Below are 24042 nucleotides of genomic sequence, written 5' to 3'. Positions count from 1 at the left end.
CAGTATTTTGCTTTTGTATTAGTGTCAAATATTGTACCCGGGTTATGATCAATCATGGCTTTCAAAAGGGAACTGGATAAGCGCCTGGAAGGAAGGAATATGTAAGTTTATGAGGAAAGAATAAGAGAAGCACTGGATAAGTGGGTCTTGAGGAGAGCTGACCTGGACTCTTGCTGTGCTGGAACCAATGTATGATTCTATTCTATGATAGATAACAGTGCACAGGTGAAACCTGGGATTATCATGTTCGACGTGACTTAGAAACTCATTGGAAAAACAATTTGACGAGTGTAGGCTGGAGAGGTAGACCAGGGTGGGATACAGCTAGTTTTCGACACCGAATTAAATGACAGTGAACTGGACTGAGTAACAGCAGACAATATAGGTCATGAGGAAGAATCAGATAGAATGATATAAAATTTGTGACTTTTGGAGGAATATACTTGGGCTTATCCCAATGACCAATACCCAGAGGAAGCAAATCTTTTCTATACAAAATATTTAGCAACTCAGATGGATAAATGTAATACCTCCCCCTTCACCCCCACCCCCAACTCCACCTCCATCCACCCCCACCCCACACCCTTCCATTAAGCTCTGATCATGGAATTATTAGAAGTTGGAAAATAATTGCAGAGCCCTTCATAATCAGATGAATGAAAGCCAGTGATACCCACCTTATCATTTACATAACGCTTTCTTCAATATTTTCCCACTGTCTGGTTCTGAGAATTTTTGCTTTGATTTCTTTTAACTTTCTTTACTTACCTTTGTGCTTCCTCCCTGACTGCAAGCTGTCTTTGCTTCGACTGGGGGTTTTGTTATGTGTGCCCTTTGTTCAAGCCTTGTCTTCTGTTACTTGTATTGTTCCCTCGCTGTGGACTGACAGCCTTCATGTCTTAACACCTGCTTTGCTTTTTGTCCCCTTAATCCTAATTAATTGGATAGACCATTTTAAGTAGATTAATAAAAGCCTCGCTAAACTGCAGAGTTTATATGTCATGAAGCTCCAGAATGGGGCACATTTGACGAACTTCAAATGTTTAAGCTGAAAATTATATACATTCGGTACCAGGCATGCGATGAACCTTATTACAACTGTGTAAATAGTATTAACCCTACAGCTGGTGACCCCTGGGTGAACTTGTCTCCTCGTTCAATTATTCAGCTGCAGTTTCCGTGGCACTATAGCTGACAGTTCTTTCACTCCCACAAGGTGGCGCTATAGACCATTTGTAAAGGAAGTCAGCCCTTCAACAGTGAAACGCAATCATGACTGTGATCTTAAGTCAGAGCAAAAATTATCTGCAAATGTGTTGCAAATGTTTTATTATGTATTTTTGTATATTAGTGCACTGTATAGTGCATTCAGCATTCATGGATGAATCTGAGGGCATGCTCCATCGCATTACATTTGTACCCTGACATAAAATAATGTCTTTTTAACTCCATTAGTGTCAACTCCTATAAGAAAGCATTGCGCCTGATACTAATAGTGTTAAAAAAAGACCCACAGAAAATCCCTAACAAAATTACTGGGTAAATACGGATCTCAATATCTAAAGAAAGATATTGGTATTAAGAAATTATTGACCTGTGCTTTACTTTCAGATTCATATTGTGCAGGAGGATCCCTTGTAGATTCATTCCCAGCAGTTTTATATATTGTTTCGCTTCTAATGACGTATACCCAAAATGAATAATGCACTTGCATTATGCTTTAATAAAATAACCAAGTGTAACATATGAAAAAGTGTTATCTGCATACCGAGACCTCACACATTGTTGTAGATGGAAAACTCTCTGAAAATGCTGCGTGTTTCATAGTTGGAGCCCAGAATTGACAAGCACAATTACAGTTTGTAAAATACCCAGAACAAGCAACTATTCACTGTGGATGACCTGAGATTCTGTTTACTTGAGAATGACATTGTGGCCTTAAAGGGACCCAGAGTTTGATCTTGCCAGTAGAATACATTTTGCATTGCAGGGAATGTCATTTCTGATCTTCTAGAACAGTGGTCTCGGCTTTCACAGTGAGGGTGGGGGGAATGTAGTCAAGGTGGAAGAGAGTCCAGTATGTAGTGGGCAGTACATCCAGAGAATTGGGCACAAGGGTGTCCTGTCAATCTTAACCACAGGGCCTCAATTAAACATTAGTTTCTGGAGTCTCATTTGACGAATCAATTTGTTCCGAAGGTGATCAGGGATCATTTGGAGGGTTGCACTGTGGGATTGGTGGGTATGTCGGAGCTAGGGAGGCACGAGCAACCCTTTGCAAGTACTGGGATGAAGCACCCTCACTCCTACTGCCCCACAAGCAGTACTAAAATATGCAATTTATTTTCAAAGTTACCACAAAGTGATCTTTACTGGCAAGTCAGATTGTCACTCTGTCACTGATCTGCAGGCAGCTAGTTCACGAATCCTGCTAACATTAAGTTAATATTTCATCACAGTGCTAAAGATATCATCAGGCCATGATTTCTGAATATTTAGTAGAATCCCATCTACGATTAATGGAAACCACATCAATGCTCTTGTTACCACTAGTCTTGACTATTCCAGTGTTCTGTTAATAGGCCGCCCATCTTCCACTTGACACAAACTCTAGCCCTTCGGAAAGTCTGCTGCCCTAATCTTAACTGGCACCAAGTCCCATTTACTCTTCTTCCTATCACTGGCCGACATTTATTTCCAGTTTAGCAATGCCTCAGTGTTGAGGTTTTCAGCCTTACATTCAAATTACTCCATGGCCCAGTCAATCTCTATCTTTTCCAACCATCAGCACTTCAACTCCATGAGACCTCTCTGCTCCTCCAATTTTGGCATCATGTGCAGATCGATTTTCATTGCTCCTCCATCAGCAGACGTGCCTTCAGCTGCCAGGGCCCTACGTCCCGGAATTCCATCCCTAACACTGCTATCTCTCCACCATTCCCAATCCCCACCTCTCCACTTCTCTAACACTATGTCTCTGCTCCTCTACCTCTCCATCCTCTACCTCTCCAACCCTCTACCTCTGAGACCTTCTACCTCTCTGTCACTCCACCTCTCCAACCCTCTACCGCTCCACCCTTCTACCTCTCCACCTCTCCGTCCCTCTACCTCTCCAACCCTCTACCTCTCCACCCCTCTACCTCTCCACCCCTCTACCTCTCTCCGCCCCTCTATCTCTCCACCCCTCTACCTCTCCGCCCCTCTACCTCTCCTTCCCTCTACCTCTCCGTCCCTCTACCTCTCCACCTCTCTACCTCTCCAACCCTCTACCTCTCCATCCTCTACCTCACCATCCTCTACCTCTCCAACCCTCTACTGCTCCAACCCTCTACCTCTGAGACCCTCTACCTCTCCGTCACTCCACCTCTCCAACCCTCTACCGCTCGACCCCTCTACCTCTCCACCTCTCCGTCCCTCTACCTCTCCACCCCTCTACCTCTCCACCTCTCCGTCCCTCTACCTCTCCACCCCTCTACCTCTCCACCTCTCCGTCCCTCTACCTCTCCACCCCTCTACCTCTCCACCCCTCTACCTCTCCACCCCTCTACCTCTCCGCCCCTCTACACCTCCTTCCCTCTACCTCTCTGCCCATCTACCTCCCGCCCCTCTATCTCTCCGCCCCTCTACCACTCCGCCCATCTACCTCTCCACCCCTCTACCACTCCGCCCCTCTATCTCTCCGCTCCTCTACGTCTCCACCCCTCTACCTCTCCACCCTCTACATCTCCGCCCCCTACCTCTTCGCCCCCTACCTCTCCACCCTCTACCTCTCCGCCCCTCTACCTCTCCACCCTCTATATCTCCACCCCTCCACCTCTCTGCCCTTCTACCTCTCTGCCCCTCTACCTCTCCGCCCCTCTATGTCTTCACCCCTCTATCTCTCCGCCCCTCTACCTCTCCGCCCCTCCACCTCTCCACCCCTCTACCTCTCCGCCCCTCCACCTCTCCGCCCCTCAACCTCTCTACCCCTCTACCTCTCCGCCCCTCTACCTCTCCGACCCTCTACCTCTCCTCCCCTCCATCTCTCCACCCCTCTACCACTCCGACCATCTACCTCTCCACCCTCTACCTCTCCACCCTCTACCTCTCTGCCCCTCTATCTCACCGCTCCCCTACTACTCCACCCCTCTACCTGTTTGGGGGCTGTTTAGCTCACTGGGCTAAATCGCAGGCTTTGAAAGCAGACCAAGGCAAGCTAGCAGCACGTACCAGCCTCCCCGAATAGGGGCCGGAATGTGGCGACTAGGGGCTTTTCACAGTAACTTAATTGAAGCCTACTCGTGACAATAAGCAACTTTCTTTTCTTTCTTTCTACCTCCCCACTTCTCTACCACTTCACCCCTCTACATCTCCCCCCCTCTACGTCTCCGCCCCTCCAACACTTCGCTCCTCTACCTCTCCACCCGTCTATCTCTCCGTCACTCTACCTCTCCAACCCACTATCTCTCCCTCCCTCTACCTCTCCCTCCCTCTACATCTCCGCCCCTCTACCTCTCCACCCCTCCAATACTCCGCTCCTCTACCTCTCCACCCGTCTATCTCTCCATCACTTTACATCTCCAACCCTCTACCTCTCAGCCCCTCTACCTTTCCGCCCCCTACCTCTCCGCCCATCCACCTCTCCCCCTCTATCTCTCCACCCTCTACCTCTCCGCCCCTCCACCTCTCCACCCTCTACCTCTCCGCCTCTCTACCTCTCCCTCCCTCTACCTCTCCACCCTCTACCTATCCACCCCTCCACCCCTCTACCTCTCCGCCCAGCTACCTCTCCATCCGTCTATCTCTCTGTCAGTCTACCTATCCAACCCTCTACCTCTCCGCCCCTCCACCGTTCCGCCCCTCCACCTCTCCGCCCCTCCACCTCTACGCCCCTCCACCTCTCCGCCCCTCCACCTCTCCGCCCCTCCACCTCTCCGCCCTTCTACCTCTCCGCCCCCTACCTCTCCGCCCCTCCTACTCTCCGCTCCTCTATCTCTCCGCCCCCTACCTATCCACCCCTCCACCTCTCCGCCCCTCCACCTCTCCCCCCTCTACCTCTCCGCTCCTCTACCTCTCCGCCCCGCTCCCTCTCCATCCGTCTATCTCTCTGTCAGTCTACCTCTCCAACCCTCCACCTCTCCGCCCCTCCACCTCTACGCCCCTCCACCTCTCCGCCCCTCCACCTCTCCGCCCATCTACCTCTCCGCCCCCTACCTCTCCGCCCCTCCAACTCTCCGCTCCTCTACCTCTCCACCCGTCTATCTCTCCGTCACTCTACCTCTCCAAACCACTGCCGCTCCACCCCTCTACCTCTCCACCCGTCTATCTCTCCATCAGTCTACTTCTCCAACCCTCTACCTCTCCGCCCCGTACCTCTCCGCCCCGTACCTCTCCACCCCTCCACCTCTCCGCCCCTCTACCTCTCCGCCCCTCTACCTCTCCGCCCCTCTACCTCGCCGCCCCTCCAACTCTCTGATCCGCTACCTCACCACCCGTCTATCTCTCTGTCAATCTACCTCTCTAACCCACTACCGCTCCACCCCTCTACCTCTCCACCCGTCTATCTCTCCGCCCCTCTACCTCTCCGCCCCCTACCTCTCCACCCCTCCACCTCTCCGCCCCTCTACCTCTCCGCCCCCTACCTCTCCACCCCTCCACCTCTCCGTCCCTCTACCTCTCCACCCTCTATATCTCTACCCCTCCACCTCTCCGCCTCTCTACCGCTCCACCCTCTACCTCTCCGCCCCCTACCTCTCCACCTCTCCACCCCTCCACCTCTCCACCTCTCTACCTCTCCACCTCTCCACCCCTCTACCTCTCCGCCCCTCTTCCCCTCCGCCCCTCTACGTCTCCACCCCTCTACCTCTCCACCTCTATATCTCCGCCCCTCTACCTCTCCGCCCCCTACCTCTCCACCCTCTACCTCACCGCCCGTCTACCTCTCCACCCTCTATATCTCCACCCCTCCACTTCTCCACCTCTCTACCTCTCCACCCTCTACCTCTCCGCCCCTCTACCTCTCCACTGTCTAGCTCTCCGCCCCACTACCTCTCTGCCCTTCTACCTCTCTGCCCCTCTACCTCTCCGCCCCTCTATGTCTTCACCCCTCTATCTCTCCGCCCCTCTACCTCTCCGCCCCTCTACCACTCCGCCCCTCTACCTCTCCACCCCTCCACCTCACCACCCCTCTACCTCTCCACCCTGTACCTCTCCACCCTCTACCTCTCCACCCTCTATCTCTCCGCTCCCCTACTACTCCACCCCTCGACCTGTTTGGGGGCTGTTTAGCTCACTGGACTAAATCGCAGGCTTTGAAAGCAGACCAAGGCAAGCTAGCAGCACGGTTCGATTCCCGTACCAGCCTCTCCGAATAGGGGCTGGAATGTGGCGACTAGGGGCTTTTCACAGTAACTTAATTGAAGCCTGCTCGTGACAATAAGCAACTTTCTTTTCTTTTTTTTCTTTCTACCTCCCCACTTCTCTCCCACTTCACCCCCCTACATCTCTGCCCCTCTACCTCTCCACCCCTCCAACACTCCACTCCTCTACCTCTCCACCCGTCTATCTCTCCGTCACTTTACCTCTCCAACCCTCTACCTCTCCGCCCCTCTACCTTTCCGCCCCCTACCTCTCCGCCCATCCACCTCCCCCCTCTTCCTCTCCACCCTCTACCTCTCCCTCCCTCCACCTCTCCGCGCCTCTACCTCTCCGCCTCTCTACCTCTCCGCCCCCAACTGTCCGCCCCTCCACCTCTCCGGCCCTCGACCTCTCCACCCTCTACCTCTCCGCCTCTCTACCTCTCCCTCCCTCTACCTCTCCACCCTCTACCTATCCACCCCTCCACCTCTCCGCCCCTCTACCTCTCCGCCCGCTACCTCTCCATCCGTCTATCTCTCTGTCAGTCTACCTCTCCAACCCTCTACCTCTCCGCCCCTCCACCTCTCCGCCCATCTACATCTCCGCCCCTCTACCTCTCCACCCGTCTATTTCTCCATTACTCTACCTCTCCAACCCACTGCCGCTCCACCCCTCTACCTCTCCACCTGTCTATCTCTTCGTCAGTCTACCTCTCCAACCCTCTACCTCTCCGCCCCTCTGCCTCTCCACCCCTCCACCTCTCCGCCCCTCTAACTCTCCACCCCTCTACCTCTCCACCCGTCTATTTCTCCATTACTCTACCTCTCCAACCCACTGCCGCTCCACCCCTCTACCTCTCCACCTGTCTATCTCTTCGTCAGTCTACCTCTCCAACCCTCTACCTCTCCGCCCCTCTGCCTCTCCACCCCGTACCTCTCCACCCCTCCACCTCTCCGCCCCTCTACCTCTCCGCCCCTCCAACTCTCCGACCCGCTACCTCTCCACCCGTCTATCTCTCCGTCTCTTTACCTCTCCAACCCTCTACCTTTCCGCCCCCTACCTCTCCGCCCATCCACCTCTCCCCCCTCGCCCTCTCCACCCTCTAACTCTCCGCCCCTCTACCTCTCCACCCTCTACCTCTCCGCCCGTCCACCACTCCCCCCTCTACCTCTCCACCATCTACCTCTCCCTCCCTCCACTTCTCCCTCCCTCTAACTCTCCAACCTCTACCTATCCACCTCTCCGCCCCTCTACCTCTCCGCCCCGCTACCTCTCCATCCGTCTATCTCTCTGTCAGTCTACCTCTCCAACCCTCTACCTCTCCGCCCCTCCACCTCTTCGCCCCTCCACCACTCCGCCCCTCTACCTCTCCGCCCCCCTACCTCTCCGCCCCCACCGTTCCGCCCCTCCACCTCTCCAGCCTCTACCTCTCCGCCTCTCTACCTCTCCCTCCTTCTACCTCTCCACCCTCTACCTATCCACCCCTCCACCTATCCGCCCTTCTACCTCTCCACCCCGCTACTTCTCCATCCGTTTATCTCTCTGTCAGTCTACCTCTCCACCCCTCCACCCCTCTACCTCTCCCTCCCTCTACCTCTCCGCCCCTCTGCCTCTCCACCCCTCTACCTTTACGCCCATCCACTTCTCCCCCCTCCACCTCTCCACCGCTCTCCCTCTCCGCCCCGCTACCTCTCTGCTCCTCTGCCTCTCCACCCGTTTACCTCTCCACCCTCTACCTCTCCGCTCCTCTACCTCTCCGCCCCTCTACCTCTCCACCCCTCCAACTCTCCACCCTTCTACCACTCCACCCTCTCCACTGGGCAGCACGGTAGCATGGTGGTTACCATAAAAGCTTCACAGCTCCAGGGTCCCAGGTTCGATTCCCGGCTGGGTCACTGTCTGTGCGGAGTCTGCACGTCCTCCCCGTGTGTGCATGGGTTTCCTCCGGGTGCTCCAGTTTCCTCCCACAGTCCAAAGATGTGCGGGTTAGGTGGATTGGCCATGCTAAATTGCCCGTAGTGTCCTAAAAAGTAAGGTTAAGGGGGGGTTGTTGGGTTACGGGTATAGGGTGGATACGTGGGTTTGAGTCGGGTGATCATGGCTCGGCACAACATCGAGGGCCGAAGGGCCTGTTCTGTGCTGTACTGTTCTATGTTCCACCCCTCTACCTCTCCACCCCTCTACCTCTCTGCCCCTCTAGCTCTCCGCCCTCCAACTCTCGGCTCCTGTACCTCTCCACCCGTCTATCTCTCCGTCACTCTACCTCTCCAACCCACTACCGCTCCACCCCTCTACCTCTCCACCCGTCTATCTCTCCGTCAATCTACCTCTCCAACCCTCTACCTCTCCGCCCCTCTACCTCTCCGCCCCCTACCTCTCTGCCCCCACCGTTCCGCCCCTCAACCCCTCCGCCCCTCTACCTCTCCCTCCCTCTACCTCTCCACCCGACTATCTCTCCGTCACTCTACCTCGCGAACCCACTGCCGCTCCACCCCTCTACCTCTCCACCCGTCTATCTCTCCGTCAGTCTACCTCTCCAACCCTCTACCTCTCCGCCCCTCTACCTCCCCGCCCCCTACCTCTCCGCCCATCCACTTCTCCGCCTCTCTACCTCTCCGCGTCTCTACCTCTCCACACACTCCACCTCTCCGCCCTCTACCTCTCTGCCCCTCTACATCTCCCTCCCTCTACCTCTCCACACCCTCCACCTCTCCGCCCCTCTACCTCTCCGCCCCTCTACACCTCCACCCCTCTACCACTCCGCCCCTCTACCTCTCCGCCCCTCCACCTCGCCGCCCCTCCAACTCTCCGCTCCTCTACCTCTCCACCCGTCTATCTCTCCGTCAGTCTACCTCTCCAACCAACTACCGCTCCACCCCTCTACCGTTCCGCCCCCTACCTCTCCGCCCAGCCACCTCTCCGCCCCCCCTACCTCCCCGCCCCTCTACCTCTCCGCCCATCCACCTCTCCGCCCCTCTACCTCTCCGCCCCCCTACCTCTCCGCCCCCACCGTTCCGCCCCTCCACCTCTCCGCCCCTCTACGTCTCGCTCCCTCTACCTCTCAACCCTCTACAGCTCCACCCCTCCACCTCTCCACCCGTCTATCTCTCCGTCAGTCTACCTCTCCAACCCACTACCACTCCACCCCTCTACCTCTCTGCCCTCTACCTCTCCGCCCCTCCACCTCTCCGCCCATCTACCTCTCTGCCCCTCTATCTCACCGCCCCTCCAACTCTCCGCTCCTCTACCTCTCCACCCGTCTATCTCTTCGTCACTCTAACTCTCTAACCCACTACCGCTCCACCCCTCTACCTCTCCACCCGCGTATCTCTCCGTCAGTCTAACTCTCCAACCCTTTACCTCTCCGCCCCTCTACCTCTCCGCCCCCTACCTCTCCGCCCCTCTACCTCTCCCTCCCTCTACCTCTCCACCCTCTACCTATCCACCCCTCCACCCCCCTACCTCTCTGCCCCGCTACCTCTCTGCTCCTCTACCTCTCCGCCCAATTACATCTCCACCCTCTACCTCTCTGCCTCTCTACCTCTCCGCCCCACTATCTCTCCGCCCCACTACCTCTCCGCCCCTCTACCTCTCCGCTCCTCTACCTCTCTGCCCTTCTACCTATCCACCCCTCCACCTCTCCACCCCTCTACCCCCCCGCCCCTCTACATTTCCACCCTCTACCTACCCACCCCTCCACCTCTCCACCCCTCTACCTCTCCGCCCCTCTACCTCTCTGCCCCTCTACCTCTCTGCCCCACTACCACTCTGCCCTTCTACCTCTCCGTCCCACTACCTCTCTGCCCCTCTACCTCTCTGCCCCTCTACCTCTCCGCCCCTCTAACTCTCCACCCCTCTACCTCTCCGCCCCTCTGCCTCTCCGCCCCTCTACCTCTCCGACCCTCTACCTCTCCGCCCCTCTACCTCTCCGTCCCTCTACCTCTCTGCCCCTCTACCTCTCTGCCCCTCTACCTCTCCGCCCCTCGACCTCTCCACCCTCTACCTCTCTGTCCCTCTACTTCACCGGCCCTCTACCTCTCCACCCCTCTACCTCTCTGTCCCTCTACCTTTCTCTCCCTCTACCTCTCCGCCCCTCTACCTCTCTGCCCCTCTACCTCTCTGGCCCTCTACCTCTCTGCCCCTCTACCTCTCCTTCCCTCTATCTCTCCTTCCCTCTCTCTCTCCAACCCTCTATCTCTCCACCCCTCTATATCTCCGCCCCTCTATCTCACCACCCCTCTATCTCTCCATCACTCTATCTCTCCATCCCTCTATCTCTCCACCCCGCTCCCTCTCCACCCCTCTACCTCTCCGCCCCTCTACCTCTCCGCCCCTCTATCTCTCCACCCCTCTATCTCTCCATCCCTCTACCTCTTCGCCCCACTATCTCTCCGCCCCTCTATCTCTCCATCCCTCTACCTCTCCACCCCTCTATCTCTCCGCCTCTCTACCTCTCCGCCCCTCTATCTCCCCACCCCTCTATCTCTCCGCCCCTCTATCTCTCCATCCCTCCACCTCTCCGCCCCTCTATCTCTCCACCCCTCTATCTCTCCACCCCTCTATCTCTCCACCCCTCTAACTCTCCGCCACTCTATCTCTCCATCCCTCTATCTCTCCGCCCCTCTACCTCTCCGCCACTCTACCTCTCCACCCCTCTACCTCTCCGCCCCTCTACCTCTCCGCCCCTCTACCTCCCCACCCCTCTACCTCTCCTCCCCTCTACCTGTCCCCCCCTCTACTTCTCCACCCCTCTACCTCTCCCTCCCTCTACCTCTCCGCCCCTCTACCTCTCCGCCCCACTACCTCTCCGCCCCTCTACCTCCCCACCCCTCTACCTCTCCACCCCTCTACCTCTCCGCCCCACTACCTCTCCGCCCCTCTACTTCTCTGCCCCTCTATCTCTTTGCCCCTCTACATCTCCGTCCCTCTACCTCTCTGCCCCTCTACCTCTCTGCCCCTCTACCTCTCCGCCCCTCTACCTCTCCACCCTCTACCTCGCTGTCCCTCTACCTCTTTGGCCCTCTCCCTCTCCGACCCTCTACTTCTCCGCCCCTCCACCTCTCCGCCCCTCTACCTCTCCGCCCCTCTACTTCTCCGACCCTCCACCTCTCCGCCCCTCTACCTCTCCGTCCCTCTACCTCTCCGCCCCTCTACCTCTCCAGCCCGCTAACTCTCCGCCCCTCTATCTTCCACCCCCTACCTCTCTGCCCCTCTACCTCTCCCCCCATCTACCTCTCCGCCCCTCTACCTCTCTGCCGCTCTACCTCTCTGCCCCTCTGCCTCTCCCCCATCTACCTGTACGTCCGTCTATCTCTCCGCCCCTCTACCTCTCCGCCCCTCAACCTCTGCGCCCCTCTATCTCTCCACCACTCTACCTCTCCACCCATCTATCTCTCCGTCAGTCTACCTCTCCAACCCACTACCTCTCCGCCCTCCACCTCTCCGCCCCTCCACCTCTCCACCCCTCTAACTCTCTGCCCCACTACCTCTCCGCCCCTCTACCTCGCCGCCGCTCCAAGTCTCCGCCCCACTACCACTCCACCCCTCTACCTCTCCAGCCGTCTATCTCTCTGTCAGTCTACCTCTCCAACCCTCTACCTCTCCGTCCCTCTACCTCTCCACCCGTCTACCTCTATCCCCGTCTATCTCTCCGTCAGTCTACCTCTCTGTCCCTCTACCTCTCTGTCCCTCTAACTCTCCGCCCCTCTACCTCTCCGCCCCTCTACCTCTCCACCCCTCTACCTCTCTGTCCCTCTACCTCTCCGCTCCTCTACCTCTCCGCCCCTCTACCTCTCCGCTCCTCTACCTCTCCGCTCCTCTACTTCTCTGTCCCTCTACCTCTCTGTCCCTCTACCTCTCCGCCCCTCTACCTCTCCCCCGCTCTACCTCTCCGCCCCACTACCTCTCCGCCCCTCTACTTCTCCGCCCCTCTATCTCTTTGCCCCTCTACATCTCCATCCCTCTACCTCTCTGCCCTTCTACCTCTCCGTCCTGCATCTCTGCTCCCCCACCCCTTCGTCCATCTACCTCTCCTCGTCTCTACCTCTCCACCCCTCTTCCTGTCCCCCCTCTATCTTTCTACCCCTCTACCTGTCCCGTCCTACCTCTTCGCCGCTCTACCTCTCCTCCCCTCTACCCCTCTGTTCCTCTTCCTCTCCGCCCTTCTACCTCTCCGTCCCTCTACCTCTCCGCCCCTCTACCTCTCTGCCCCTCTACCTCTCCAATCCTCTACCTTTCCACCCCTCCACCTCTCCACCCTTCTACCTCTCCACCCTTCTACCTCTCTGCCCCTCTACCTCTCCGCTTCACTTTCTCTCCACCCCTCCACCTCTCCACCCCTCCACCTCTCCACCCCTCTACCTCTCCACCCCTCTACCTCTCCACCCCTCTACCTCTGCCCCTCTACCTCTCTGCCCCACTACCTCTCTGCCCTTCTACCTCTCGCCCCTCTACCTCTCTGCCCCTCTACCTCTCCGCCCCTCTACCTCTCTGCCCTTCTACCTCTCTGCCCCTCCACCTCTCCGCCCCTCTACCTCGCTGCCCCTTTACCTCTCTGCCCCTCTACCTCTCTGCCCCTCTACCTCTCCGCCCCTCTATCTCTCCGCCCTTCTACCTCTCCGCCACATTACCACTCTGCCCCTCTACCTCTCCGCCCCTCTACCTCTCCGCCCCTCTACCTCTCTGTCCCTCTACCTCTCCGCTCCTCTACCTCTCCGCCTCTCTACCTCTCCGCTCCTCTACTTCTCTGTCCCTCTACCTCTCTGTCCCTCTACCTCTCCGCCCCTCTACCTCTCCGCCCCTCTACCTCTCCGCCCCACTACCTCTCCGCCCCTCTACTTCTCCGCCCCTCTATCTCTTTGCCCCTCTACATCTCCATCCCTCTACCTCTCTGCCCCTCTACCTCTCCGTCCTGCATCTCTGCTCCCCCACCCCTTCGTCCCTCTACCTCTCCTCGTCTCTACCTCTCCACCCCTCTTCCTGTCCCCCCTCTATCATTCTACCCCTCTACCTGTCCGGTCCTACCTCTTCGCCGCTCTACCTCTCCTCCCCTCTACCTCTCTGTTCCTCTTCCTCTCCGCCCCTCTACCTCTCCGCCCCTCTACCTCTCCGCCCCTCTACCTCTCCCCCTCCTACCTCTTCCTCCCTCTAACTCTCCGCCCCTCTACCTCTCCGCCCCTCTATCTCTACGCCCCACTACCTCTCCGCCCCTCTACCTCGCTGTCCCCCACCTCTCCCCCCCACCTTTCCGCCCCTCTATCTCTCCGCCCCCTATCTTTCTGCCCCTCTATCTCTCCGCCCCTCTATCTTTCCGCCCCTCTATCTCTCCACCCCTCTACCACTCAGCCCCTCTACATCTCCCTCCCTCTACCTCTCCGCCCCACTACCTGTCCCCCTCTCTATCTCTCTGCCCCTCTACCTCTACCCGCCACCTCTATGCCCTTCTACATCTCCACCTCTCTACCTCTCTGCCCCTCTACCTCTCCGTCCCCCACCTCTGCCCCCCACCACTTCGTCCCTCTACCTCTCTACCTCTCTGCCCCTCTACCTCTCCATCCCCCACCTCTGCCCCCCACCTCTTCGTCCCTCTACCTCTCCGCCTCTCTACCTTTCCACCCCTCTACCTGTCCCCCCTCTATCTTTCCACCCCTCTACCTGTCCCGTCCTACCTCTTCGCCTCTCTACATCTCCGCCCCTCTACCTCTCCGCCCCCTACCTCTCCGCCCCTCTACCCCTCCACTTCTCTACCTCTCCGCCTCGCTATTTCTCCGCCCCTCGACCTGTCCTCCTCTCTATCTTTCCATCCCTCTACCTGTCCCCCCCATCTTTCCACCCCTCTACCTGTCCCCCCCACCTCTTCGCCCCTCTACATCTCTGCCCCTCTACCTCTCTGCCCCTCTACCTCTCCGCCCCTCTAACTGACCCCCCCCCCCCCACCTCTCCTTAAAATATACCATTTGACCAAGCTTTCCGTCACTCGCTGCAACATCTTCTTAGGTGGCACAGTATCAATTTTGATTCATTAGGCACCTTTGTAACATCTTGGGATAATTTACAACCAAGATGCCGCTTAAATGCAAGTGATTTTTGTTGACAGCGTGCATTATGACAGTCAGGAATATGACAGGTTGTGCTGCTCGGTGAATTGGACATTCTGAATTCTCTCTGTGTGTACCCGAACAGGTGCCGGAATGTGGCGACTAGGGGCTTTTCACAGTAACTTCATTGCAGTGTTAATGTAAGCCTATTTGTGACAGTGAAGATTATTATTATTATTATTATTATTATTATTAAAGCCAGGAACTACTATTTTCAAAAGTAGCTCTCCCCAGTCTTGTTTGGCAAGGGGGATTTAAATCCTAGCCAGTTAGCTAATTTATCACATGCAGCAGGACAGAAATTCCAAGCTTATACTACCAAAAATGTTACTGATCAGCTTTTTTTGCTTATGATTGTTCAGATTTTCACAACCATTTGTGTCACATGTGGGGGGGGGGGGCTGTTACAAGAGCTACAGAGCACTGTTCTCCCTTCAAGGGGGGAGTCTGTCATCTCAAATTTTCAAATAAATGTTTTTTCACGTAGGTGGGAGGAGTAGTCGAGTGAGAGAGAGAGAGAGCAATGAGTGTGAAAGTCAGCTTTATTCAGGCACTTCTAAAAGTGCTGAGCAGATTCTTTACTTTTCTGCATTGAAATGTAGTCAGCAGATTAAATTCTGTGAGAGGAGACTGCCTATGGTTCCTGTACAATATTGAATGGCAAGTGTAATGCGAAGGAGCAGAACAGAGCAGCCTTCATACCTGCAGAGGGCGCTGCAAGAGAAAAACACAGTCCTATCTGCCATCGAGCCCTGTGCTTGAGCAGGAATACATAGTACTGCACCCACTTTACTTCGCACCGATCATGAATACTGACATTAAAACTACAGACCCAATATAGCTCTGATAAAATTGTGAAAAAGTGTTCCTTACACGCAGCCTGGCACAATTGCATATTCTCCCAGCCTGTGAGTGAGATGACGGCTGAGCCTCTGTTTTTTGCCCTACTGAGATAATTGAGGATCATAATGGTGGGAAAGGACTGCAGTCATCACTCGCTGTCTGTCAGGTATCAGTACTCATCTCCGTGTCATCTGTCACCATTGAAGCACTGTGTCATCTTTACTCAGCCTTCAGAGCCGCTGTTTCTCATTCTGTTCATTATCTTGTGCACAGACCAGCCCCCCTTTTGTAAATGCATCTTTTTGTGACTCTCAATCTTCTGATTATGAATCGATGATCATGTGGTGTAAGAGAGATAGATGGCTTTTAGCTCCATCTTGTCTTCTCTAATTGTAAAATATTAGTTACATTAGACTCTGCTTTTTGATTAATGGAACTTATTTGGAGTGGCCTCACCAACTCCCCCCCCCCCCCCCCCCCCCCCCCCACCCCCAAAGTCCTCCACTGACTTTCGAGAATGGAGTGATTTCAATTAAAGCAGACAAATAAGCCCTTCAGCTCCGAGATAGCTAAGCTATATGTATTGAATCCACAGGGCCCACAAAGCTGCTGTTGATTTCTTATAGCAGAATCTTCAGTGACTGGATGGACGTGCATGATTTAATGGTTGCAGGTATAAATAAAATATGGAATATAATGAAGATCCAGTTTAAAAAATGATTACAGCTTTTTTTTCTTCAGAACGGCATATAATATTGAGTGAAAACACAGTGTGCTAAGTTCTCACAATCAATCAGTTCAATTACAAAAGGTCTATTCACTGTCATGTGTCAAGGTTTATATGTTGCACAGAAGAAGATAAAGTTAAACAGCTACAAACAATCAAGCAAAAATTCTTTTCATCAGTTTGAAAAGGCTTAAATTAGATCTGCCACTTAATGTTTAATTTGCGTGATAACACTTTTTATAGGAGACTGGTAATGGGCTACGTGTGTCTCAAACGAGGCGGTTTCGCGTTTTGAGCATGGTTGTTTTATTTTTGAAAGGGCAGTTTAATATTCAGGGAGAAGAATTTTTTTCATTTCAATCTCAAGAGTTTGCACAATGACGTTGTTGTTCCTTTAAATGCACGCCATTATTTTTAAGGAAACGAAGCATCCCACGTTAACGCTTTCATCTTCAGAAGTGCCTCCGACACAGGAGGGTGTTGTCCTGAAATAAATTTTTTATGAAAATGTCACGCAAAGAAAAAAATGCATTGTTCACTGACCAAGATGTCTGCTGATAGTATTAGCTGCATTGTTAATATATCTTTCAAAGGCTAAGCACAAGGAAAGGCTGCCAGTTCCTTTTCCATCCACCGCCACCAGCAGCCCCCACCCCCCCACCACGCATCCAGCCACCTCATTGTTGTGAAGAAAGAAAGGTTTACGTAGGTGTGCCAAGTACCCCAGTATTTAACTAGTTAAAACAGTTTGATGCATTGCTGAGTACACGGAATGGACTAAACCCTGCTGCTTTATTTTTTCTCGATAGTTTTTCCATGTATCCTGAAGATAGAATTACTGTTTGTAAGCAGCTGAAAGTCATTAGTGGGTCTGCAGTCTGTCAGGTGCTGGTGAGAATCTGCTGAAGCTGAATGGGTTCCTTTGCAGAGTGCTGGGAATTTGTCATGCGTTGATGAGCAGTTATAATAATATATGAGCAAATCACAAGCATGCTGCAAATTAATCAAATTTTTTTTTTTTACCCATCTCTGGGAGAGAGCGGCTTTGCAGCGCGCCATAGGTAAAGCAGTCTTTACTCACAGATGGTAGTGCTGGCATCAGATGGAATTTATATAACATTAATTCTGACTTCCTGCCAAAAGTAGCCTGAGAGACACAGGGGAAATTGTGTGAGGGCAGTCATGTGGTTTCACAAAGGTTGTTGCGGTAAGTTTTAGGGAAAAGCTTAAGATTTCTTTCTGTCTGCTCTTGTTGTTATAGCCTGAAGGAACAAAACCTTACTCAGTTGTGCCACAGGCCAAATCCACTGTGTAGTTTTTTTTTTGTGAATGTGTACCGAAACACTGTGTTTCACAGCTGTTTGAACTCTTGGCACAAAGAACCATATGACTTCATGTCCTCACTCTTCCCTTACAAGGATTGGAGGAGGGAAAGTTCAAAAGGTTGTTGCTCTACGCGCCGCAGGATGGAAGGGGCTTGCTGTTCAGGAAGTGATACTTTGCTCATTCACTTTCACTGTTCTGTTTGTCTCCACCCGGTGCATTTTGGGTAAAAAGAGGGAAACTTGAACTCCAGCAGAACGTGGCACGTGAAAAAAAAACTGGGGTACTGCCAGCAGGGCAAAGGCATTCAAAAAGAAGCCAAAACAATTTAGTTACCCACTGCCATTTTGTAAGCTGTGACGGTCACACGCACGCAGACATATTTTTTTTAATTGAAGGCATTGTAATAACAAAGCACTGTGTTGGCTGCTTTATCGGGTCATATTACAAAAGGCCACTCAGTTCTCAATGACATTTCTAATTGAGAATTTCCCTGGACCGCAGAATCTCAAAGCAATGCTGAGCTCAGAGATCCAGTGAATCCTGCTCTCTGCAGAGTGTTAAATAGAGATGACACGAGCATTCCTTTTGTTGGTTTTGTTCCGGTTTTCCATGCAGATGCGAGGAGAATGTTTTGGGAATCATACACAAATGATTTAGGGGGGGTGGGGGGCAGAAAAACTGTTTCGGCAATACACGAGCTGCAGTCGAAACGATTTGCCAAATGTTTCCTTCTGAATTTTGAGAAGGTGGAGAATCAGCTACGTTACATTAGAGGGTATCAGTAGACTGCAGTGTTTTGTATAATGTTAGGAGCTGCCCATTTGTTTTGGTTCACATGACTGCAGTGGAGTAAGTGGATTAGACTGAAACTTTACCATGCTTCATTGCAGCTGGTTGCAGACATCTGTCATTTCTAAGCTGCGGCTTCAGTATCAGGCCACGAAAAAAAATCCCCAGCAAAGTCTGACACCTTTCATTTTGTACAGCCTCTTATAGAATAATGCAACAGAAAGACAACTTTGTATTTCAAAGTGGGCTTTTCACTCAGCCCCACATCACTATAGCTGAAAATAGAGCATATTCAAAATCCTAACATGTATTTATTTTTTCTTTGCTTAGTTAAAAATGAGTTTATTTGAATTTTTGCACAATTAAAAAGTGTGATTGACTCAAAATAGGCTGCAGACAGAGACTGTCAACAATGATGAATCTATAGGCTGAGTGGTGTTCCTATCATGAGTCTGGTGTTTTCTGATTGAAATATAGGCATTCTACAAATATTGGGCAGTCCATCTTATGTTATCAACATAGCCGTTGTTCAATAAACATTATTCTGTACTCCATGAAGTATATGTACAAAATTAGCTGTGCAATATTTTTTCAATAAAGATATGTCAATGCCTCTACCTAAATGTAAGGGCTGCAAAGGATGTAGTTTATGTGACGGTGATCAGAGAGTATCAAAAATGAATGCTGTGCAAATGTAACTCTTTGTTGCCATCACACCCTTTGGCCTCACGTTCATCATTTTAACTACAAATCCATTGATTTTACTGAATGTTGTTTATGTAGAAGACAAAAGGTTAAATTCAGGCTGTGCAGACCACAAAAATAGGATATTGCCAACACATATAACGCTCACGTTGAATGTTACGTTACAGAACAGCGAGTTAATTCTCAATGTGATATGTAAGACCTCTATGTATATTGATAGCTTATCGGGTATAAACGCAGTTCTGACTAATTTTGGCACTATATAGTCTTGGAGAACTGGGCTGAATGATAAATAATGTAAGTTAAAAGCAGTGTTTGTGTCATATTTACAAAAGCAGTATGGAAGCATGAAAGAAGACAGATTGCACCTGTATCATGCCTGAGTTTATTTACTATGTGAACAAGCATTTTATTTTTTTCCCATACAACCTCAGAATGCTTTAGTTTCCCCTTACAACCCCAACTATATTTCTATACTAAAATATCAGGGTGAGAAAAATTCAAATGAGGTGCATTGCCAGAGTTTTGTGTGGGAGTGATTGACCTTTTTCAGTCTCCCCTTCAGCCGAGCAGCAGTGCAGGTTGCTCCCATGTACTTAATTCCACCCGGATGCAAAATTTAAAATGGTTGGCTCACTTTTATTTGGAAAGCATTTGTATTATAAACCTTTATAGGATTTGTGTGCCTCCCCATATTATACTGTACTTGAAAGGTTTCATTACATCATAGAAATTCAGAACTATAACCAGACTCTTGTCTTTCCCTGCGTTACAGGTCACAGGCCTTTCCAATGCAGATACTGTCCATACAGTGCCTCTCAGAAGGGGAACCTGAAGACTCATGTTATGTGCGTGCATCGCATGCCTTTTGACAACAGCCAGTACCCAGATCGCAGGTTCAAGCGCTCACGAGTTGAAACTGAAGCTCCTGGGATTTCAGAGGAAGCAAGTGTTGGGAAACCTGGGAGCTCATGTGAACTGCCAGTGGAAACCAGTCAGGACCAAGAGTAATGCAGTGGAACAATATAAATACTTGCAATATTAATTTTTACAGAGCTTTTTTGATATGCATTCAAATTGAGCAAATGTTTATGGCATTCCAGGGAAAGAACTTATGGACTATATAAAAATAAAACCCCAGTATTGTGATCAACAGTATAGAACATAAAAACAGGAGTTTCCAGTCCTCCCAAATGGCTGCCAAACTGTTACCTAGCAACAAGTACTTCAAAACATCACAGGTGGGAGGATAAAGTGGTTGCAAAAGGTGGGAGGAGGTCATCAGTTACTTAAAAGCCGGACATTTAAAAGTTTAAAGTGGTCTTTGTCCAAAAATAATGCTCTTAACAGAAAAATGATACCATCTGAATGATTTAGCATTGCCTTGAAGATCTGGGGCTGTGTTTTCAGTTGAAAACACCTTTATAACATGACACCAGCTGCTGTCATTCGCTTAGCATAATAATGAGATGTGTTGGTAGACTGCCATGGTGCCAGTCTGACTGGAGCTGTCATTGCAGAAAAAATCAATTCAAGCGGTGTCGCAACTGCACTATAGAAGAAATCTTAGACGGCCCATGAACTAGGGTCAGTAGTGACCTACAGGAAAGTGGGTTGGGATGTTACATTTTCACATTTTTTTTCCAATTCATAGCCAAATGCATCAATGGAAGAGAATGAGACGCAATGCAAACGTGTTAGCCATTTTTTTCTGTTATCAGTTTGCAGTGTGGAGGGAAGAAAGCATTTTTTTCTTTACTTAAAGGAATTTTCTTCTGTGGAGAAGTAGGTTATCAATAATCAAATTATAGACAAGTTGGGGATTTCGGGCTGGGGAAGGGTGGGGACCAGTGTAACTGAGCACTGAAAGCTGTAAAGTCTGACAGTAGAGGGCACTAGTGGGAAGTGGGATATTTGTAGCAAGGGATCATCATGATTTTTACTTGAACAAAATCCCCAGGAGCAACAATTTGCTAATTTTTGTAAATGTGAAGGACAAAAAACACGAGTTTCTCCTGAAACGTGATTAAATAGTAGAAAAGATGAAGAAGCCCAATGATCCATAATTTCCTGCATATGTATTAAAAAATTACTGTTAAAGTGTTCAGCCGTTTTCCTTTTTGTTTGTAAAACAGAACCAATGGAACTTGTGGTGTATTTTTTATGAATTTTAGCTTTTGTACAATTCGGACTCTCCAGAGTTTAATTTCATCATTATATAGGAAGCTTTGAGGAAGGGGACGCTTATGATGAATGACGTGATTATAACATTCTTAGAAAAATAATGTGTGAAGGTTTTTAACAACACAAAATCAGCCCGAAAATTTAAATCAAGTAAGCTTGTAGCCTTTGGAATCTTACTTCCGTCATCAAAAGCAAAAGTGGTGCTTCTTCTTCTAATGGTAGATGAGTATTAGTGTCTTCTGAAGAAAAAAAAGTCAGACTTAAAAAGTCTATCTTTCCATGTAGGCTGGGAGCAGAAAGTAAATCCCAGGGCCTTAAAACTTCTGTTCTGCCTAAAGCAGTCCACAGTAATCAGATACTGCAATCTATGATTTGTGTAAATAAGAAAAAAAAAGCTTAGGACTAACCTGAAATGAGGATAACATTTCAGGCTAAGAGAGAAGTAAGGTTTGCATATGCTGGCTACAAGGAAGTCAACCAACTGAAGCCACAGTTTAATTGAGGTCGCTAACTTGGACCTATCTGGCATATAGCAAGCTGATTTTATTGTTTTCTAGAATAGTTCTCACTGCCTTACTTAAACCCAGATGATAAACTTAATGCAACTGTTTCTAAAGATCCCAGTAAGGGATCGAGATGTTATTAAACATTTCTGAACGACTGTAGTAAGCTTTAGGATATTAACTGCACTACTGTGTTTGGTGACTGTGTCAGTCGCTTGCTTTCGTGTGTGCGCGTGTGTGCGTGTGTGTGTATGTATGAGTGTGTGCCGCCTACAGTATCTTAGCAAACACATTCCATTCTTGCACTTTCGAAATCTTTCAGTATTCTTCTGTGTCTTTCAGCATTTCAGATGACAGGCAATAATTCGTTTGTGACACTGGAAACATTTCCCTTTCTGTGACGTGTGCGTTGATTCCATTTAGTCAGGTGCTACTGTCCCTCTTTTTTTTCTCTCCCTCTGACGTAGACCTTTCCAGAACATTTGTAACTTCTAATACAAACAAATGACAGCGGCAGTGATACATTGTCAGATTCTGAATAACATCATGCTTCACAAATCTAAAACATGTCAACATTTCTCTGTACTTCTGTAGTGTGTGAAACTGGTCATGATATTGTCTACATTCCTAAATGAAGGAGTTCCTATCTTGGAGGAGATCTGAGATCAATAGAGTAGAGGATTTTGTTGCCTTGCTTGTAACAAGTAGATGACTTTGTATTTAAAGTTTATTCTTGGTCATTATTTATTATACATCAGTTGACAGAACTTTATTCTGGTATAGAAGTATAAAAGTTGTTTTTCAGCGATGACTGTTTTCTTTCTGCTGTTAGAAGCAAGATGTCTTTGAAGCAGTACAGTTTTATCCAGTGTTTTACGCAATAAAACCTCTACCTCTGAAAGAGCAGATTTTGCCTTCTTATTTTATAATGGCACTTCTAAAAAACTTAACATCTTGTGCACATGCCTTAATAACTCTGCAAGGTTCACTCTGTTTAAGGTCTCGATTCAGCAAAACTTTTATAGAATTATCTAAAGCCATGTATCTCTGAAAGTTGTATTTCCATTCAGAAGCAGTCTAAATTCTGTAAGCTTTACAGTTTCCAAATTTTTTGATGAAACTTCCCCAGTTCACAACACTCATCAAACAATGGCTCCTAATTTCCTTGTTTGCACTTACACCAATGTTGTGCTGCAATTTCTGCACTAATCACACCAATGGGAATAGTTTGCCCAAATAATGTGCAGAGTTTTATCTGCTTACAGTGGAACATGAAGGCAAGTGCAAATATGTGTGCCGCTGATTGGATTCAAAGTAAAACGACTGCTGTCCAGGTGTCTGTTCCCATGGCTTCTCACTCACGTTCGCTCTTTTCTCTCTCTTTCCTGTTCCGTTATTATGCCTATTCGGAAGGCCATTCAAGCTGCTTGGTGCTTGTGATCAAGTCAAATAGAGTAAGAGACCAAAATATCTTGACTGCACTGAGGCTGGCAACATCTTGGCTCCATATGGTACAAGGTTCAATAAGAAGAACTTAAAAAAGGTGAGGAACTATTAAACTCCAGAAATCTTAAACAAGAACAGAGGATGCTGGATCCCCCTTATTTCTGTTGAAATCAGCTAACTTCGGACTATGCTGTGCCAATATTTTGGGCGCGAATCATGAAAACTCACGTGTAAGTCACAGGAAATTCAGTCTCGAAGGGTACCAATGGGCAATCTCTGTGGTGGTTTAATGTAAGATTTCACTTCCAAGATTTCTCGTACAAAGAGTTCCCCAAACTCAATCCAAGATTGAAGAAAGGCAGCATGCAGAGAGCTCCTAACTGCAAGGTAAGAGATAAAATCAGAGGGTTAGACTGGATTTTTCTTGGTCTCTCTCTGTAACTGACATCAGGCACCAATACTGCCAGAATTGCACATCTCCTGCTCTTCTTCCTGGCTATCAGAGTTTTGTAGAAGGAGCAGAAAGGAAATTGGGAAAATGTGCAATATACCTCATGCATTTCCCCTCCATGAAATGGTCTTCAATGCTTGAACATAGAACATAGAACGATACAGTGCAGTACAGTCCCTTCGGCCCACGATGTTGCACCGACATGGGAAGTCAAAAACTAAAGGCCATCTAACCTACACTATGCCATTATCATCCATATGCTTATCCAATAAACTTTTAAATGCCCTCAATGTTGGCGAGTTCACTACTGTTGTAGGTAGGGCATTCCACGGCCTCACCACTCTTTGCGTAAAAATCCTACCTCTGACCTCTGTCCTATATCTATTACCCCTCAATTTATGGCTATGTCCCCTCGTGCTAGCCACCCCCATCCGTGGGAGAAGGCTCTCACTGTCCACCCTATCTAACCCTCTGATCATTTTGTATGCCTCTATTAAGTCACCTCTTAACCTTCTTCTCTCTAACGAAAACAACCTCAAGTCCATCAGCCTTTCCTCATAAGATTTTCCCTCCATACCAGGCAACATCCTGGTAAATCTCCTCTGCAGCCGTTCCAAAGCTTCCACGTCCTTCCTA

At 50.4% G+C, this 24042-nt stretch overlaps 1 protein-coding gene across 9 annotated transcripts in view; it reads left to right on the top strand.

The window, feature by feature from the left end:
* znf536 (zinc finger protein 536) overlaps window positions 1–22410 on the top strand; it is a 666926-nt gene extending 644516 nt beyond the window's left edge. For all 9 annotated transcript variants that reach the window (XM_038806596.1, XM_038806605.1, XM_038806604.1 and 6 more), the window contains one exon: window positions 19598–22410. In XM_038806596.1, the coding sequence (XP_038662524.1) occupies window positions 19598–19833 (236 nt within the window). In that variant the 3' untranslated portion in view covers window positions 19834–22410. The remainder of the gene's footprint in view (window positions 1–19597) is intronic.
* Window positions 22411–24042: the final 1632 nt, after the last annotated feature.

Source organism: Scyliorhinus canicula, chromosome 9 (genome assembly GCF_902713615.1).
Source record: "Scyliorhinus canicula chromosome 9, sScyCan1.1, whole genome shotgun sequence".
NCBI classification, from domain to species: domain Eukaryota; kingdom Metazoa; phylum Chordata; class Chondrichthyes; order Carcharhiniformes; family Scyliorhinidae; genus Scyliorhinus; species Scyliorhinus canicula.
The sequence above is the reverse complement of the archived record's forward strand: the minus strand, read 5'-3'. Positions and strand labels throughout refer to the sequence as shown.